The 18560-nt window shown below is 53.7% G+C and overlaps 1 protein-coding gene across 2 annotated transcripts in view; it reads right to left on the reverse strand.

The window, feature by feature from the left end:
* Positions 1 to 1812: 1812 nt before the first annotated feature.
* LOC143817488 (sodium-dependent proline transporter-like) overlaps positions 1813 to 18560 on the reverse strand; it is a 53930-nt gene continuing 37182 nt past the window's right edge. For both annotated transcript variants that reach the window (XM_077298943.1, XM_077298944.1), the window contains exons 9-15: positions 18285 to 18409; positions 18050 to 18162; positions 16457 to 16591; positions 15890 to 15989; positions 5871 to 5989; positions 4280 to 4453; positions 1813 to 3011 (exon numbers count right to left, since the gene is read on the reverse strand). In XM_077298943.1, the coding sequence (XP_077155058.1) occupies positions 2853 to 3011; positions 4280 to 4453; positions 5871 to 5989; positions 15890 to 15989; positions 16457 to 16591; positions 18050 to 18162; positions 18285 to 18409 (925 nt within the window). In that variant the 3' untranslated portion in view covers positions 1813 to 2852. The remainder of the gene's footprint in view (positions 3012 to 4279; positions 4454 to 5870; positions 5990 to 15889; positions 15990 to 16456; positions 16592 to 18049; positions 18163 to 18284; positions 18410 to 18560) is intronic.

An 18560-nucleotide genomic window follows, 5' to 3' on the forward strand; every position in this document is an offset into this window, starting at 1 on the left:
CATACTGCTAAAGCAACACTTGAGTGATGGAAGGGGAAATGTACTGTAGTGGCCGAGTCACAGCCCAGACCTTCATCCACTGGAGATTCTGTGATCGCTGTTCACCAGAGGAAACATCTAACCAGAAGGAGCTGGAGCAGATTTGCCTTGAGGAATGGCCACAAATCCCAGTGATCAGATGTGGCGACTCATCCAAAGCGACTGCAGCTGTGATTACTGCAAAAAGGAGGCTCTACAAAGTACTGACTTTAGGGGCGTGAATAGTTACGCACACTGAGGTTTTCAGTTATTTTGTCCTATTTGTTGTTTGCTTCACAATAAAAAGAAAAGCAAATGCTCACATGTGTCCTTTATATGAACTGATGCAAAACACACAAAAAATGCTGGGGGAGGGGAATTTCCTTCACAAGCCACTGTATCTGTGCCGACAATGTCTTCCTCGAGATGACGCTTTATTACAATGTATCAGTATAGAGAAATATCATGATGGGATTTGTGTCTGATACAGGAATGACAGAAAGCAGAGATCTTAAAGTTGGAGACTGGAAATCCAATGTTGTTTAACCCCTTACTGGCCTATGACGTACCGTTATGGCCTCTGTCGCCCCTTGACTTTAGTGCGGCCTCAGACTCTACATCTTTCCCAGCAGATGATGGCTGCGATAGTCATCGGGTGCTGGTCTGGGGGACGTCATTCCATGCACCCACCATGTGATTGCGGGGTGCCGATGTGTTATGACCCCCCAGGGGGCTGCCGACTGACCTTGTGCCTGTCATGGTGGGTCTCATGTGAGCGCCAGTTTCTGGCTGCTGTTCAGAGGAGACCGTGAAATATAGGAAAAATGTAAAATATAACAGGTAAATTGCCCCCTTGTTACACCATTAAACATAAAGAACTATCGATAAATGTGCACATTTTTATCTCCGTAAAAGTCCAATCCATCAAAATATAAAATTAATTCTCCTGATTTACCAAGAATTAGCTTATCAAAAGATGCAATAAAAAGCCTAAATGGTATAAAAATAAACAATCCATGAGCAAAAGTCCCAACATACACACGAGTCCCGACACACACACACAAACCCCAGCGCACATGAGCCCCGACACACAGACCCCGGCGCATACAAACCCCGACACACACATGAACCCCAGCGCACACGAGCCCCGGCGCATACAAACCTTGACACACACACACGAATCCCGATGCACACGAGCCCCAGCGCGCACACGAGCCCCAGCGCGCACACGAGCCCCGACGGACCCGAACCCCAGCGCCGACGAGCCCCGACACACACACAGGCCCTGGCGCACACGAACCCTGATGCACACAAACTCCGACACACACACAAGCCCCGGCGCACATGAACTCCGACACACACACAAGCCCCGGCGCGCACGAACCCTGACACACACGAAGCCCTGGCGCACACGAACCCTGATGCACACAAACTCCGACACACACACAAGCCCCGGCGCACATGAACTCCGACACACACACAAGCCCCGGCGCGCACGAACCCTGACACACACGAAGCCCTGGCGCACACGAACCCTGATGCACACAAACTCCGACACACACACAAGCCCCGGCGCACATGAACTCCGACACACACACAAGCCCCGGCGCGCACGAACCCTGACACACACGAAGCCCTGGCGCACACGAACCCTGATGCACACAAACTCCGACACACACAAGCCCCGGAGCACATGAACTCCGACACACACACACACGCCCCGGCGCGCACGAACCCCTGGCGCACACTGCCTCCTCCTCCTCCAAACATTGAAAACGTCGTAACATCTTGGGTCTCGGTGACTAGAATTATTATTTTTTTACAAATGAGTTTTTTTCCTCCTTTCAAATAAAAAAATGTAGTTGAGAGGACGGACGATGGCGTCACCGGGAATTGTCCGTGTGGACAGCAGCACTGAATATTGGCAGCAAAACAGTCATTGAAAATCCCTCCAGGGTGATGGTCTATGGGTTCTCATGATCACATTCCACAGCTGACGCCGCAGTGCTGGCGGTCCAGGGGTGGGCTGTACGGTACGCTGCCCCCTGCACCTGCTGCTTCCAAAATCACTTATTTTAATACAAATCGTTTAATTCCTGTTTACAAATAATCAGAACAGTCAAAACCATCACAAATGTTGAATGACTCCCAAATCTACGAGTCACAGTGGTCCCTGCAGAGCCCCCCAGTCTGCAGTCCGACACCGCGCTGATTCTGACCTCGGGTCAATCTAGTGCAATTCCCAGGAAGATGCTGCGGTGCCGGATCATGGAGAAGTCCGATGTCCTCTGGTTCGTAGGCTCCTCCCCCGCTGCCACAGACGACTCCTCTGCAGCGCGGTCACTCGATCTGAGTGGGTAATCGATAAACACATGGCCACTGAGGGCAGCAGATATTGGGAGTATTCCTCAGGTGAGCACCCCCATCCTCCAGCTGCGTCTCATCAGTACAATATCCACCCCTTCCTGCGAGGACTTATGGCTGATTCTGTGGGGCCCCGGGTTCCTGATTTATAACTATAGCCAAAAATTGCTCTATTCTGGCTCCAGGAGTACCCTGTAGAGTCCGGCCGCCATACTTAGCCCCCCCGATGGCTTTGGCCAGATGTGACCCTATAACCAGTGTCTTGAGTAGAGAAGTCCCTTGTATGACAAGGATTGCGGAGGATGGTTCCCGCTGAGGGATCGTTATCCAGAGCTGACAGAACCGGCCGACATACAGAGGATATAAACATAACACCTCCTGGTGCAGAATGGACGGCTCGTACCCAGCGAGCATCCATCCCAAGATGGCAGCATGATTGAGAAGCCAGATGTTTATAGTCCCCAGACACCTCAGTCCTCGCTGCTGCCCCTGTCCTGCCACACAAGGTCACTGAAGTCCTGGTTGGTCAAATTCACGGTGTAGGGAACATCAATGATTTCATGAGTCTGATCCCACTGCTCGCTGGAGGTGCGCCAGGAGTTCAGCGGCCGAAGGGAATTCTTAAATCTCTGGAAAAAGAAAAATACCGAATGACAATCAACTATGGAATGGTGGCGGGATGAGCACATGGGAGGACAAGTTTGAGAGGAGGCAGGACGAGGACACGACGTCGAGAGGAGGCAGGACGAAGACACGACCACGTGGGTTGAGAGGATGCAAGACAAGGACACGACCACGCGGGTCGAGAGGAGGCAGGACGACATAACCACGCTGGTCGAGAGGAAACAGGACGAGGACACTACCATGCGGGTCGAGAGGAGGCAGGACGAGGACACAACCACGCGGGTTGAGAGGAAACAGGATGAGGACACGACAACGTGGGTCGAGAGGAGGCATGACGAGGACACTACCACACGGGTCGAGGGGAGGCAGGACGAGGACACGACCACACGGGTCGAGAGGAAACAGGACGAGGACACGACCACGTGGGTCGGGAGGAAACAGGAAGAGGACACGACCACGCGGGTCGAGAGGAGGAAGGACGAGGACTCGACCTTGTGAGTCGAGAGGAGGCAGGACGAGGACACTACCACACGGGTCGAGAGGAAACAGGACAAGGACACGACCACGTGGGTCGAGAGGAAACAGGAAGAGGACACGACCACGCGGGTCGAGAGGAGGCAGGACGAGGACATGACCACATGGGTCGAGAGGAAACAGGACGAGGACACGACCACGCGGGTCGAGAGGAGGAAGGACGAGGACTCGACCTCGTGAGTCGAGAGGAGGCAGGACGAAGACACGACCACGTGGGTCGAGAGGATGCAGGAAAAGGACACGACCACGCGGGTCGAGAGGATGCAGGACGAGGACACGACCACACGGGTCAAGAGGAGGCAGGACGACATGACCACGCTGGTCGGGAGGATGCACGATGAGGACAACCACGCTGGTCAGGAGGAGGCAGGATGAGGACATGACCACGCTGGTCAGGAGGAGGCAGGATGAGGACACTACCACACAGATGGGGAGGAGACAGGACGAGGACACGACCACGTGGGTGGAGTGGAGGAAATACGAGGACACGAGAGTGGGCAGAACAAGGACAAGACAACGAGCGGGAGAGCAAGCAGGACGAGGGCACGGTGGAGTGGTCGTGAGATGAGGACATGGCAACACTGGGAGGAGGGGGAGGAGAAAAGGACAAGCAGGACAGTCTTGCCTTGAGAGGCAATGGGACATTGACACTTGTGGTCGGTGTAGGACCAGGACACACTGACAATCGGGGAGGGGTGCGGAATAGGACATTTTCTGCACATCACCATTAATTACTCACATCAACAAGCGTCCCCGACTGCTGGAAGATGGCGACTCCGGCCCAGATTGGAATCTGGATACAGCACAAGGTCCCCATGCAGATCCCCAGGGCTTTGCCCCAGCGGGGGTACTCATAGTGGCCGTAGTGGAGGGGGGTGTTGTACATTTCCATGAAGATGTAGAAAAGAATAAACTGCAAAGAAAAGCAAGTAACAGAAAAGTGCAGGCAGTGTTCACTGTGACCACTAGAGGGCAGTCATTGTGTCGCCTGTATTCCACATCACCAGCAGAGGGCAGCATAAGGCGCAGAGCCCCGTGGAGAGGACACAGTATACAGGGCGCAGAGCCACGTGCAGAGGACACTGTATATAGGGCGCAGAGCCACATGCAGAAAACACCGTATACAGAGCGCAGAGCCACGGGCAGAGGACACTATACAGGGCGCAGAGCCACGTGCAGAGGACGCCGTATACAGGGCGCAGAGCCACGTGCAGAGGACACTATACAGGGTGGAGAGGACACAGTATACAGGGCGCAGAGCCACATGCAGAGGACACTGTATATAGGGCGCAGAGCCACATGCAGAAAACACTGTATACAGAGCGCAGAGCCACGGGCAGAGGACACTATACAGGGCGCAGAGCCACGTGCAGAGAACACTATACAGGGTGCAGAGCCACGTGGAGAGGACACAGTATACAGGGCGCAGAGCCACGTGCAGAGGACACTATACAGGGTGGAGAGGACACAGTATACAGGGCGCAGAGCCACATGCAGAGGACACTGTATATAGGGCGCAGAGCCACATGCAGAAAACACTGTATACAGAGCGCAGAGCCACGGGCAGAGGACACTATACAGGGCGCAGAGCCACGTGCAGAGAACACTATACAGGGTGCAGAGCCACGTGGAGAGGACACAGTATACAGGGCGCAGAGTCACGTGCAGAGGACACTGTATATAGGGCGCAGAGCCACATGCAGAAAACACCGTATACAGAGCGCAGAGCCACGGGCAGAGGACACTATACAGGGTGCAGAGCCACGTGCAGAGGACACAGTATACAGGGCACAGAGCCACGGGCAGAGGACACTATACAGGGCGCAGAGCCACGTGCAGAGGACACTGTATACAGGGCGCAGAGCCACGTGCAGAGGACACTATATAGGGCGCAGAGCTACGTGCAGAGGACACTGTGTACAGGGCGCAGAGCCATGGGCAGAGGACACCGTATATAGGGCGCAGAGCCACGGACAGAGGACACTATATAGGGTGCAGAGCCACGTGCAGAGGACACTGTATACAGGGCGCAGAGCCACGTGCAGAGGACACTGTATATAGGGCGCAGAGCTACGTGCAGAGGACACTATACAGGGCGCAGAGCCACGTGCAGAGGACACTATATAGGGCGCAGAGCTACGTGCAGAGGACACTGTATACAGGGCGCAGAGCCACGTGCAGAGGACACTGTATATAGGGCGCAGAGCTACGTGCAGAGGACACTATACAGGGCGCAGAGCCACGTGCAGAGGACACCGTATACAGGGCGCAGAGCCACGTGCAGAGGACACTGTATACAGGGCGCAGAGCCACGAATAGAGACCACTCACCAGCAGCAGGACGGGGGTGCAGAAGACCCAGCATGCCTTGAAGTACAGGAGGAGCTTGGTGCACCATGGGGGGCATCTGCAGCTCATGTCTATAATATCCTGGCAGAACTGGTTCACACCTGAAAAAATGTAAAAGAACATTTCAGTAAATGTCCATCAGCGGTCGAGCGCAGAGTATTCACAGCCCTCCTCTCCTGAAACACTCAGTGCTACGGGAGGCCCAGCTCCCTCCACTATGTAAAGAGCGACGCCGCAGGGGTGGAGACTGAAAGGAATGGAGGCCGCAGAGACGGAGGCTGAAGGGATAGAGGCCGCAGAGATGGAGGCCGCAGGGATGGAGGCCGCAGGGATGGAGGCCGCAGGGATGGAGGCCGCAGAGCACAGCCTTGGATTGTGGAGCATTTCCCAGAATGAGCTCAATGTTTCGGCTCGGACACGTCTGTACTTTATTTCGTAGACTCAGATGGTGACATGAAACCCGAACTCGGATTCTGAATTCTGTCAACTGCACAGATGGCACATGTAAAGGGTCAGGGAAAACAGGATCAGACATGTCCAATGTAAACTTGTCCGATATTTTGTTTTGAATAGCGATAAGTTGCTACCAGGAAGAGGAGAAGAAGGAGGAGGAGGAGAAGTGAGCAGTCAGAAATAGGAGGAGAAGTGAGGAGTCAGAAGAAGAAGGAGAAGTGAAGAGGGAGGAGGAGGAAGAGAATTGAAGAGGGAGGAGGAGGAGGAGGAGGAGGAGGAGGAGAAGAAGTAGTGAAGAGTGAGGAGAAGGAGAAGAATAAGTAGTGAAGAGTCAGAAGGAGAAGAAGAATAAGAAGAGTCAGGAGGAGGAGTGAAAAGTGAGGAGGAGAAGGAGGAGAAGAATAAGTGAAGAGTCAGTGCAGCGCCCCAGAGTCCTGGTCGTTGCAGTAATGTCGCTCTGCCACTAAGGGGAGTGATGTTACGTCTGACTGCACTAAAGGAGTTCACCTGATCAGGTAACACTCACACTACACTTCACACTCCGGCCACCAGGGGGAGTGGTTCTATCTAGTAGGCCACTCCTCACACTCTGGTAAAACTGGGGGTTGGACAGGAAGACGGGGAGAAGTAACTGGGAAGTGCTAGAGAGAGGACCTGTCAGGGATGGGATCCTGACAGATTCCTAAGAAAGGACAAAAAGTGAGAAGAAACAGGAATACATCAAAGAGGCGATAGGACCAGAAGGAGTCGTGCTGTAAGATCGAGGCAACATCCTTCTGAGGCGCAAACAGTCGGTGGCCGGAACGCCGAGAAAGTAAGGGACTTTAAGCAATACTTCAAACCACGGCAGGACAGCCAATTATAGGTTGGCTGTCTCACTAAAACACCTAAGCAGACAACGGAGGCAGCTGTGGGAGAGGGGCGACTCTAGAGTCCCGGAAGAACTCCAGGCCTACCCCGTCATACGGGTGCGTCCTAGCCATACCACCTGGGGGACGGAGAGAACGAAGATCAGAGACAGACAGAAGCAGTTGTGAGGACTATCCCGGGGTGCTCAGCAGGGAAGGACTACAACACACAGCGCTAGAAGGTAGACATTGATTCCCATCTGAGAAGGGAGCTCTGGATGTGCCGTTGGACCGGCCGGTCTCAGGCAGCCCTGTTAACAGTACTCTGGATTGGGTACCTCCAAACCTTCAGTAAACAAGAGGTAAAGAGACTGCAACCTGGTGTCCTCGTTATTTACTGTGACCAACACTGCACCGCACTACCACCACCATCCACACCTTTCATTGGGCGCCCCTCAGAAGGGTCACGGACCGGGCCTAGCCACCGTGACAACCCCAGAGCAGAGACCCAGAGGCCCGGTACCAGGTACCCCTCGGCCCTGCGGCAGTGGGGGCGCTACAACTTGGCGTCACGAACAGGATCTACTTAAGCCTGAGGAATCAGGTCATGTGTGCCTTGGAACTGTGATTTGTTGTGCTTGGACTGTGACTTATTGCAAAGACTGTGCATTGCCAATTGCTGCCAAGGGTTCCCGCCACAATTCGCCATTGCCGCGCACGGAGGGAGGAGCCTTAGCTTCGTGGGCGGAACCGATCAAAAGAAGCGCGGAAAAGTGCCAACCCCGGAAGAGAAACTCCAACCTCCAGCAGGTTAGTGGGAGGAAGGGACAGCCATGTCCGAGTCAGGGGAAGCGGAGGCGGCGGTCGCAGCCGTGAACGCAGAGGCAGCTCCGTTCCCCTTAGCGGATGTAGCCGCGGCCCTAATATCGCCACCGGTGGCCGCAGAGCCCGCTGCCCCCATCAACCAGTCGGACACTGCCGCTACCACAAAAGCCATAATGCCCTTCTCCATGCCGTACCTGCCCGGAGCGGCCTGGCTCCCACGATATTCCGGGGAGTCGCATACATTCACTGACTTTAAGGAAGGGCTCTGCAGCCTGCTCGAGTTCTATCCCCTGACAGAGCCTCAGAAGGTTCATATGATAATCGGCCAACTCTTTGGGGCGGCTTTGAGGGAAGTGAAGTCCTGGCCCGCCGCGGATAAGGGAACGGCACAGCAGGTTTATGCAAAGCTCAAAGCCACCTTTGATACCCGCACTGCTACAGAAATTAAACTGACTTTCTATGGATGCAAACAGAGACCGCAGGATAGCTTACGGGACTATGCCCTTAATCTCCAGGAGGTGCTGCGGGCCATTAAGCAGAGTGACCCCGGCAGCATGCAGGATGAGGATAAACTCCTGAAAGAGCAGTTCATTGAGGGGCTCCTGTGCAGTCACCAAAGGGGCCAATTACAATTCCTGGCCATGCAGAATCCAGACTTGACTTTTGCGCAATTCAAGGATAAAGCTATCCAGGCCCTGCAGGAGCGACAACCCAGCCGCACAATACCACCCAGGCGCCCCGCTCTCACATACCACCAGGAGGTGGCGTCGGATGCCCCAGTTGCCACCGAGGCCGACGCCCAGAGCCTAGAGGACGACTCCCCTGCAGGACTCCGCCTCCAGATGCAGGAGCTGACCAAGAGCGTTGCTGCCCTGACCCGGACGGTGCAGTCCCTACAGGAGGCCCCCAAGGAGAAGATCCCGCTGGCCTCCAGACCAGAAGATGTCCCCTGGATGCGACAGAGGAGGACTCCACCGACCAGAGGCCGGGACAGCGATCGCTTCCATCAGGACGGACGACCCATCTGCCGCCGCTGTCACCAGGTGGGCCACCTTGCAAGGTACTGTCCTTTAAACGAGCAACCCCTGGGGCAAAGGGCCAACCCCCAGGAATAGGACGGTCAGGCCCAAAGCATTGGAGAGCCAAATACATTGGAGGGCGACCAGTTCTTCCTGTAGTGGTTGACGGCATCCCCATGAACGCTTTGCTGGACACCGGTTCTCAGGTGACGACTATGCCTTATGTACTCTATAAACGGTATTGGGAGGACACCGATATTACTCGTGGCCCCGATGACGATTTCACCATAATAGCCAGTAATGGTCAGCCGTTGCCACAAGTGGGATATAAAGAGGTTACCATCAAGGTGGGGCGGGTGGAACTGAAGGCCCAAGGGATTGTAATTGTTGATATTGACCGCCGTGAATGTAATCCCATGATGACCATCGGTACTAATGTTATAGAAAATTGTCTTGCACCTCCGAGCATTGTTTGCGCTCCACCAGAGCGTTTCACTGAGCACTTCCGCCGGACCGAGGAGCACGGTGACGCACTTCCGGTTTGAGACGCGCTGCGTTAGACAGGATTCCTCACAACAGTGACGCATATTGTAAGCGCGACACAGGGCAGATTTGCGTGCCACATGCGGTCCAGTGACACACACCATGTCACTTAAGCGCCGCTACCTAATCTTTCCGGTCTAGCCACCATATAAAGAGGAAGCCGCTCCGTATAAGTTCATGGCGTCCATGTACCATCCCCTGTACTTCACACGCGGCAGCGTCGGATCCCATCACCATACTTTTGACTGGTAAGGAGCTTCACTTTTAGAACAGGGACGTTTTTGTAAGCACTGCCACTGAATGCCTGCACTAAAAAATGGGGTGCACTTATATATCATACTTACACATCATATTTTGATCGTTGTTTTGCCTTAGGACGTTTACATGGATGGCCCCTCTTTCTTATAGAGAACTCATGGGTATACATACATGAGCACATATGCCTTACAAGTCTTTGGTAAGATAACCAGCCCACTTCCTATATCTTACTATTTTTGTATTCATGCTTTGCCTTTTGTTTTCCTTTTTTTCTTTTTTTCTTCCTTGGTTTCTGCTTTTATTTTGTTTTTTTGTTCATTTTGTGCATACCAGGGGACATTTTTATTTCCTATATTTACTTTGAGTATGATCAGTCATAGTAATTCTGTGACCAGATTGCCTTGCTTGAACCCACTATTGAGAGACTACTAGACAGACATTGGTCCTATATGGGACCCCCTTGCAGTGAGCCACCTATTGGTCGTTATCCTACCATTATATTGGCATAATAATATACTGTTGTTTTCTATGTTTTGGTTTCTTTTTCTCTATTATGTCGCTCTCTGAGGAGAAAATCGTTTATTTTTCAAAAAAATGTTATGAATTTATATTTTCATGAAATGTATAATTGATGGATGTATATACTTTCAAATATTCATTTTTTTCATTCTGTTTGTACATTCCAGTCTGATGAAGGTCATTAAAAAGACCGAAACGTTACATGAGCACATATGCCTTACAAGTCTTTGTCTGATGAAGGTCATTAAAAAGACCGAAACGTTACGAAATTTCTGGAACATATTCCTTCAATAAAAAACCTTTTTTGAAAAAGAGCGCTATTTTGAGTGCCAAGACTGTTTTTCTTATTCTATGTAGTAAGGGAGTGGTGACCCTTGTCTCAGGCACCAACGTATATGGCAGAGGAGTGACGTGTTAACTTCTTCAACAGTCCCTACAGGAGGCCCCAAGGAGAAGATCCCGCTGGCCTCCAGACCAGAAGATGTCCCCTGGATGCGACAGAGGAGGACTCCACCGACCAGAGGCCGGGACAGCGATCGCTTCCATCAGGACGGACGACCCATCTGCCGCCACTGTCACCAGGTGGGCCACCTTGCAAGGTACTGTCCTTTAAACGAGCAACCCCTGGGGCAAAGGGCCAACCCCCAGGAGTAGGACGATCAGGCCCGCAGCATTGGAGAGCCAAATACGTTGGAGGGCGACCAGTTCTTCCTGTAGTGGTTGACGGCATCCCCATGAACGCTTTGCTGGACACCGGTTCTCAGGTGACGACTATGCCTTATGTACTCTATAAACGGTATTGGGAGGACACCGATATTACTCGTGGTCCCGATGACGATTTCACCATCATAGCCAGTAATGGTCAGCCGTTGCCACAAGTGGGATATAAAGAGGTTACCATCAAGGTGGGGCGGGTGGAACTGAAGGCCCAAGGGATTGTAATTGTTGATATTGACCGCCGTGAATGTAATCCCATGATGACCATCGGTACTAATGTTATAGAAAATTGTCTTGCAGAAGTTATTGTTTTGTTGCAACAGGTAGCAGAAACCGCTGGCCAGGGGCGTAACGACCGCGGTCGCAGCGGTCGCCATTGCGACCGGGCCCCGCAGGTCAGGGGCCCCGGGCCGGCAGGTCAGGGCAGGGCCGGGCTGGACATCGGGCACTTCTGGCAAATGCCAGAAGAGCCGATGCCAGTAGTGGGCCGCTGCACTGTTCCTCCCCGCCGCCGCCGCCGCCGCATTTAACTATACCGGCGTCTATGACACCGGTATAGTTCAATGCAATGATGGAGGAGAGCGTCACCTGACGCCCCCTCTCCCATCATTCCCCGCTCTGCCTCTGACAGTACACTGCGGGTGCGCGATGATGTCATATCATCGCGCACCTGCAGTGTCCTGGGCAGACTGCAGCCACCAGGAGCAGCGCGGGCAAAAGGAAAGGTGAGGAGAGTTTTTTTTTTTCATTTTCACCGGACTGTGGGGCCATTATCGGGGGGGGGGGGGGGGGGATGAGATGCGGGCTGTGCTCTATATACCCCTGTGCTGGCTGTGCTCTATATACCCCTGTGCTGGCTGTGCTCTATATACCCCTGTGCTGGCTGTGCTCTATATACCCCTGTGCTGGCTGTGCTGTATATACCACTGTGCGGGCTGTGCTGTATATACCACTGTGCGGGCTGTGCTGTACATACCACTGTGCGGGCTGTGCTGGATATACCACTGTGCGGGCTGTGCTGGATATACCACTGTGCGGGCTGTGCTGGATATACCACTGTGCGGGCTGTGCTGGATATACCACTGTGCGGGCTGTGCTGGCACCCAACACCATGTTGCAGTGCAGGAGATTCCTGCAACAGTCCGAGGCGTATCTAGGGGAAGGGGGTGGGGGGGCGTCACGGAGGTAGGGGGGGGGGCCCCATTTGGAAGTTCGCACCGGGGCCCATAACTTTGTAGTTACGCCACTGCCGCTGGCCATAGTGAACAACGCGCCCTGCAAAAAGAAATCAGAGCTCTGATGCAGAGACAGCAGGTAGAGCTGACTGGTGGTGAGATTGGTCGTGTCACTGTGAGTGATTCAAACCCCATCGCGATACCCCCCAGGAGTGAAATGTTAATATGGTGTCGGGCAGCCATAGGCCTCAGGGGTAAGGACTACCAGGCCTTGGTAGAACCCGTATACTCAGACAATAGGCCTACTATCCTGACAGCCCGGGGGGTGGTCGACGTCCGCCAAGGGAGGGTGCCCGTACGTGTCCTCAATTGTGGGGAGGAAGAGGTTCACATCACCAAGTATGCCACGCTCGCCAAACTGTTCACTGTCAATAATAGTGTGATACAGACACCTGAACCCTTGGTCCCGTCAAACGTGGCGGAGGACAACGGTTCTGCAGGGCACTCGAAAGATTGGTGTCAGGAATTGCATGTGGGCACTGACTCTACCCCATCCCATCAGAAACAGGGGGCCTACAGGGTGGTTCACGAGTACGAGCAGGTATTCAGCAAACACCCCTTAGATTTTGGACAGGTGAAAGGGATCCAACATCACATCCCCACGGGAGGTCACCGGCCCATAAAAGAGAGATACCGCCCTGTACCCCCAGCTCATTACCAGTGTGCCAAGGACATGTTGCGAGAAATGAAGGAGGCTGGGGTGGTGAGAGACAGTTGTAGCCCCTGGGCAGCTCCATTAGTCCTTGTTAAAAAGAAAGATGGTACAATGAGGATGTGTGTTGATTACAGGCAGTTGAATCGCATTACACATAAGGATGCATACCCACTGCCCAGGATAGAGGAGTCTCTGGCTGCCTTAAAATCTGCTAACTACTTCTCTACCTTAGATCTCACCAGTGGGTACTGGCAGGTTCCCGTGGCGGAGGCGGACAAAGAGAAGACGGCCTTCACGACACCGATGGGTCTCTGTGAATTTAACTACATGCCCTTCGGATTGTGCAACGCCCCAGGGACGTTCCAGAGGATGATGGAGTGCTGTCTGGGGCACAAGAACTTTGAAACCGTACTGCTGTATTTGGATGATGTCATTGTCTTCTCTAAGACCTACGAAGACCATCTGAAGCACCTGGCTGAGGTGTTTGAAGCCCTGTCCAACTTTGGCTTAAAGGTGAAACCGTCCAAATGTCATCTGCTGAACCCAAAAGTGCAGTACTTGGGCCATGTGGTGAGCGCTGAAGGAGTGGCCCCAGACCCCGACAAGGTCACAGTGATCAAGGACTGGCCAAAGCCCAGTGACCTCCATGAAGTCCGGCAGTTCCTCGGGCTGGTAGGATATTACCGGAGGTTCATTAAGGACTTCACCAAGAAAGCCGCACCCTTGCAAAACCTGTTGGTGGGCCAATCAAAGAAGACCAAGGGGAGGAACACCCCATTTGATTGGAACGAGGGGCTGGAGGAATCCTTCACTTGCTTAAAGTCGGCACTGACGGGAGAAGAGGTACTGGCCTACCCCGAATACGACCAACCGTTTGTGCTGTACACGGATGCCAGCAATGTAGGATTGGGAGCCGTGCTGTCCCAGGTCCAGAAAGGCAAGGAGAGGGTAATCGCTTACGCCAGCAGGAAGCTTCGTCCCACAGAAAGGAACCCTGACAACTACAGTTCCTTTAAGCTGGAATTCCTTGCCATCGTCTGGGCAGTGACAGAGAGGTTCAAACACTACCTGGCCTCAGCGAAATTCACACTACACTTCACACTCCGGCCACCAGGGGGGGTGGTCCTATCTAGTAGGCCACTCCTCACACTCTGGTAAAACTGGGGGTTGGACAGGAAGACGGGGAGAAGTAACTGGGAAGAGCTAGAGAGAGGACCTGTCAGGGATGGGATCCTGACAGATTCCTAAGAAAGGACAAAAAGTGAGAAGAAACAGGAATACAGCAAAGAGGCAATAGGACCAGAAGGAGTCGTGCTGTTAGACCGAGGCAACATCCTTCTGAGGCGCAAACAGTCGGTGGCCGGAACGCCGAGAAAGTAAGGGACTTTAAGCATTACTTCAAACCACGGCCGGACAGCTAATTACAGGTTGGCTGTCTCACTAAAACACCTAAGCAGACAACGGAGGCAGCTGTGGGAGAGGGGCGACTCTAGAGTCCCGGAAGAACTCCAGGCCTACCCCGTCATATGGGTGCGTCCTACCATATCACCTGGGGGACGGAGAGAACGAACATCAGAGACAGACAGAATAAGTTGTGAGGACTATCCTGGGGAGCTCAGCAGGGAAGGACTACAACACACAGGCGCTAGAAGGTAGACATTGATTCCCACCTGAGAAGGGAGCTCCGGATGTGCCGTTGGACCGGCCGGTCTCAGCCAGCCCTGTTAACAGTACTCTGGATTGGGTACCTCCAAACCTTCAGTAAACAAGAGGTAAAGAGACTGCAACCTGGTGTCCTCGTTATTTACTGTGACCAGCACTGCACCGCACTACCACCACCATCCACACCTTTCATTGGGCGCCCCTCAGCAGGGTCACGGACCGGGCCTAGTCACCGTGACAACCCCAGAGCAGAGACCCAGAGGCCCGGTACCGGGTACCCCTCGGCCCTACATCAGGAGGAGGAGAAGAGTCAGCAGGAGGAGGAGGAGAAGTGAAGGGTCAGGAGGAGGAAGTGAAGGGTCAAGAGTAGGAGAAGTGAATGCTCAGGAGTAGGAGAAGTGAAGTGAGGAGTCAGGAGGAGTAGAAGTCAAGAGGTAAAGTAAAAGTGAGGAGTCAGGAAGAGGAAAAGTGGAAACATGAGTCTGGAGGAGGAAAAGAAGGATATGTGATGAGGAGGAGGCAGTTTCGAAGTGGGAAGTTGTCATCGTCGGCAGTGGGAGTCGTCGTCGTCAGGAGTTGTCACAAGGGGGGATTTGTTGTCGGGAGTAGTAGTCAGGAGGAAGAGTTGTCAGAAGTGGTAGGAGTTATCAGAGGAGGAGTAATTGGGAGTTGAGGACAGTCATCGGGAGGAGGAGGAATTGTCATGGTGATCAGTTGTTCAGAGTCATCAGGAGGGGTTGTCACTTGTCAGGAGTCGGAAGGAGCAGGACAACAAGCGGAGGATGAAATACTGGACTAGAGGAGAAAGTAGTCAGAGGACAGTTTGGATAGGGGGAGGAGGAGAATGACACTGGACAGGCTGGAGGACACTGTGAGCAGAGATTTCCCCATTATTACCACTTACTTTCTCGGCTGAGCTCTGTATTTGTGGACCAGCAATGTAACCCTCAGTCTGTGACCTTTCATAATACCTTGACATGTCAGTCTCCATAAGGAGGATCCTGGTCAGACGCCTCTGCCCCAGCCAAACCAGATCTCACACTTTGCACTGATGAGGGGGAGAACCCAAAACACCGTGTCTGGCTTTTATCCTAAGTCATGTGACCAGGCTCGTTAGAGGGTCGATATTGACTTCTAGGATCTCTACTTCCAGTAGGTGGACTTAGATTTGTGGTCTTCTTCCTCTCTGAAGAGACAGCTTGCTTCCATAATAGCCGCCTGCTTACTCTTCAGTACTCTGTGCTGCTGTGGGCTCCGGGACACTTACCGTAGAAGAAGGCGATCCCGAGACACATGAAAAGGGTGATGATGATGAGGCCGAAGCTTGTGCTGTAGGAGTCTATGAGGGTGAACCAGTAAATGCCGCCCTGTGGAGAGATGACACCTCAGTATGGTGCGCTGCCCCCCGATTCTCTCTGCAGACCACCACACTTGTCCATACCTCATCCGTGCAGGTTTTGAGGCGTCACCATTATACACCTTCCCACGACTTCTTCCAGATCTCACAGGTGTTACTATTGGGAGGTGTTGATTTTGGGGTCGTCTCCCCATCATATCACTCATGTTTTGGGGTGTCACTATTGTAGGGGTCTTAGACTTAGATTAGGGTAATTTTGGAATGCGGCTCTCTTGGGGGTTTTCCGTATTGGAAGGCGGTAATATTTAGGAGTAGTTAGTATCGGGGGTGGAGAGTCTTAGCTTTGGAGGGGTCTCACTAGTTGGGATCTGATGTCAGACAGTCTCAGTAGGTCAATCATTAAATATTATTCATGTTTTGGGTTGCTGATATTGTGGGGGTGTCAGTCCTGAGGGTGACAGTATTGAGGGGTCTTACATCAGTAACGAGCAGGAGCCCCATCAGATAGAAGAAGAAGCAGAGTCCAGCCAGGAACAGAATCTTGCGCTTCCACTCGCGCAGAGACGGGAACTCGTCCAGGACAGCGGTCGTGATCCCCTCCATGTTTCCAAACTGATGAGAAGAACAAAAAGATAATGAGCTCCTGGATCCCCCCAACTGCACCGTCCCCCTGAGACAGCGGGCTGGAGATGCCACTCATCTCGGGGGGGTTCGGGAGTACATCTCAGGGGCCGGGAGTACGTCTCAGGGAGTAGTGGGGAGTACATCTCGGGGGGGGTCGGGTGTACATCTCTGAGTACATCTCGGGGGGTCAGGTGTACACTCGGAGGGGTCGGGAGTACATCTGGGGGGGTCAGGATTACATCTCAGGGGTGTAGTGGGGAGAACATCTCGGGAGGTCAGGTGTACATCTCGGGGGGGTCGGGATTGCATCTTGGGGGTGTAGTGGGGAGAACATCTCGGGGGGTTCGGGATTACATCTCGGGTGTAGTGGGGAGAACATCTCGGGGGGTTCGGGATTACATCTCGGGTGTAGTGGGGAGAACATCTCGGGGGGGGGGGGGTCGGGTGTACATCTCTGAGTACATCTCGGGGGGTCGGGTGTACACTCGGAGGGGTCGGGAGTACATCTGGGGGATGTAGTGGGGAGAACATCTCGGGGGGTCAGGTGTACATCTCAGGGGGGGTCGGGATTGCATCTTGGGGGTGCAGTGGGGAGTACATCTCGGGGGGGTCGGGTGTACATCTCTGAGTACATCTCGGGGGGTCGGGTGTACACTCGGAGGGGTCGGGAGTACATCTGGGGGGGTCAGGATTACATCTCGGGTGTAGTGGGGAGAACATCTCGGGGGGGGTCAGGTGTACATCTCTGAGTACATCTCGGGGGGTCGGGTGTACACTCGGAGGGGTCGGGTGTACACTCGGAGGGGTCGGGAGTACATCTGGGGGGGGGTCGGGATTACATCTCGGGGGTGTAGTGGGGAAAACATCTCGGGGGGGTCGGGTGTACATCTCAGTACATCTCGGGGGGGTCGGGTGTACATCTTGGGGGGGTCGGGATTACATCTCGGGGGGGTAGTGGGGAAAACATCTCGGGGGGGTCGGTTGTACATCTCAGGGGGTGTACATCTCGGGTCGGGTGTACATCTCGGGGGTCAGGATTACATCTCAGCGGGTGCAGTGGGGTGTACATCTCGGGGGGTGCAGTGGGGTGTACATCTCGGGGGGTCGGGTGTACATCTTGGGGGGGTTAGGATTACATCTCGGGGTGTAGTGGGGTGTACATCTCGGGGGGTTAGGATTACATCTCGGGGTGTAGTGGGGTGTACATCTCGGGGGGTCGGGTGTACATCTCGGGGGGGTCGGGATTACATCTCGGAGGTGTAGTGGGGAGAACATCCCGGGGGGTCGGGATTACATCTCGGGGGTGTAGTGGGGAGAACATCTCAGGGGGTCGGGATTACATCTCAGAGTACATCTCGGGGGGGGGTGTCAGAATTACATCTCATGGGGTGTAGTGGGGTGAACATCTCAGGGGTGGTCAGGTGTACATATCGGGGGGTCACTTACCAAAGTGTCCACTCCCAGAGTGAAGAGCATCAGGAAAAACAGGATGGACCAGAAGATGGAGCCCGGCAGCAGAGCGAGGGCTTCTGGGTAAGCGACAAATGCCAGGCCCGGACCTGGTGGAGAAAAATGGAGAATTATGTGGCCTGTTAGATGGAGGACTATGTGGTGGTTACGTGGACCATTATATGGATGAAGTCACCAATTGCTAAATACCAAGGACCCCCAGATTACTGACCTGAGTCTGCCACTTCCCCCACCGGAACCTTCTTCTTCCAGGCCATGTGGCCCAGCACTGAAAAAATGGCGAATCCTGCAAAGAAGCTGGTGCAGCAGTTCCCGATGGTGATGATCAGCGTGTCCCTGCGTGACATAACAGCCCAATGTGAATGGAGCCGAGGACACACACAGGCATACAGTGCTATATACCGTATACAGGGCCGATATACCGCACACAATACTGGTCCGGACCGATCTGTAATGTGGTCGGTCGCCATGTTGAGCCCAACACCCA

The sequence above is a fragment of the Ranitomeya variabilis genome, chromosome 3 (assembly GCF_051348905.1).
Source record: "Ranitomeya variabilis isolate aRanVar5 chromosome 3, aRanVar5.hap1, whole genome shotgun sequence".
NCBI classification, from domain to species: domain Eukaryota; kingdom Metazoa; phylum Chordata; class Amphibia; order Anura; family Dendrobatidae; genus Ranitomeya; species Ranitomeya variabilis.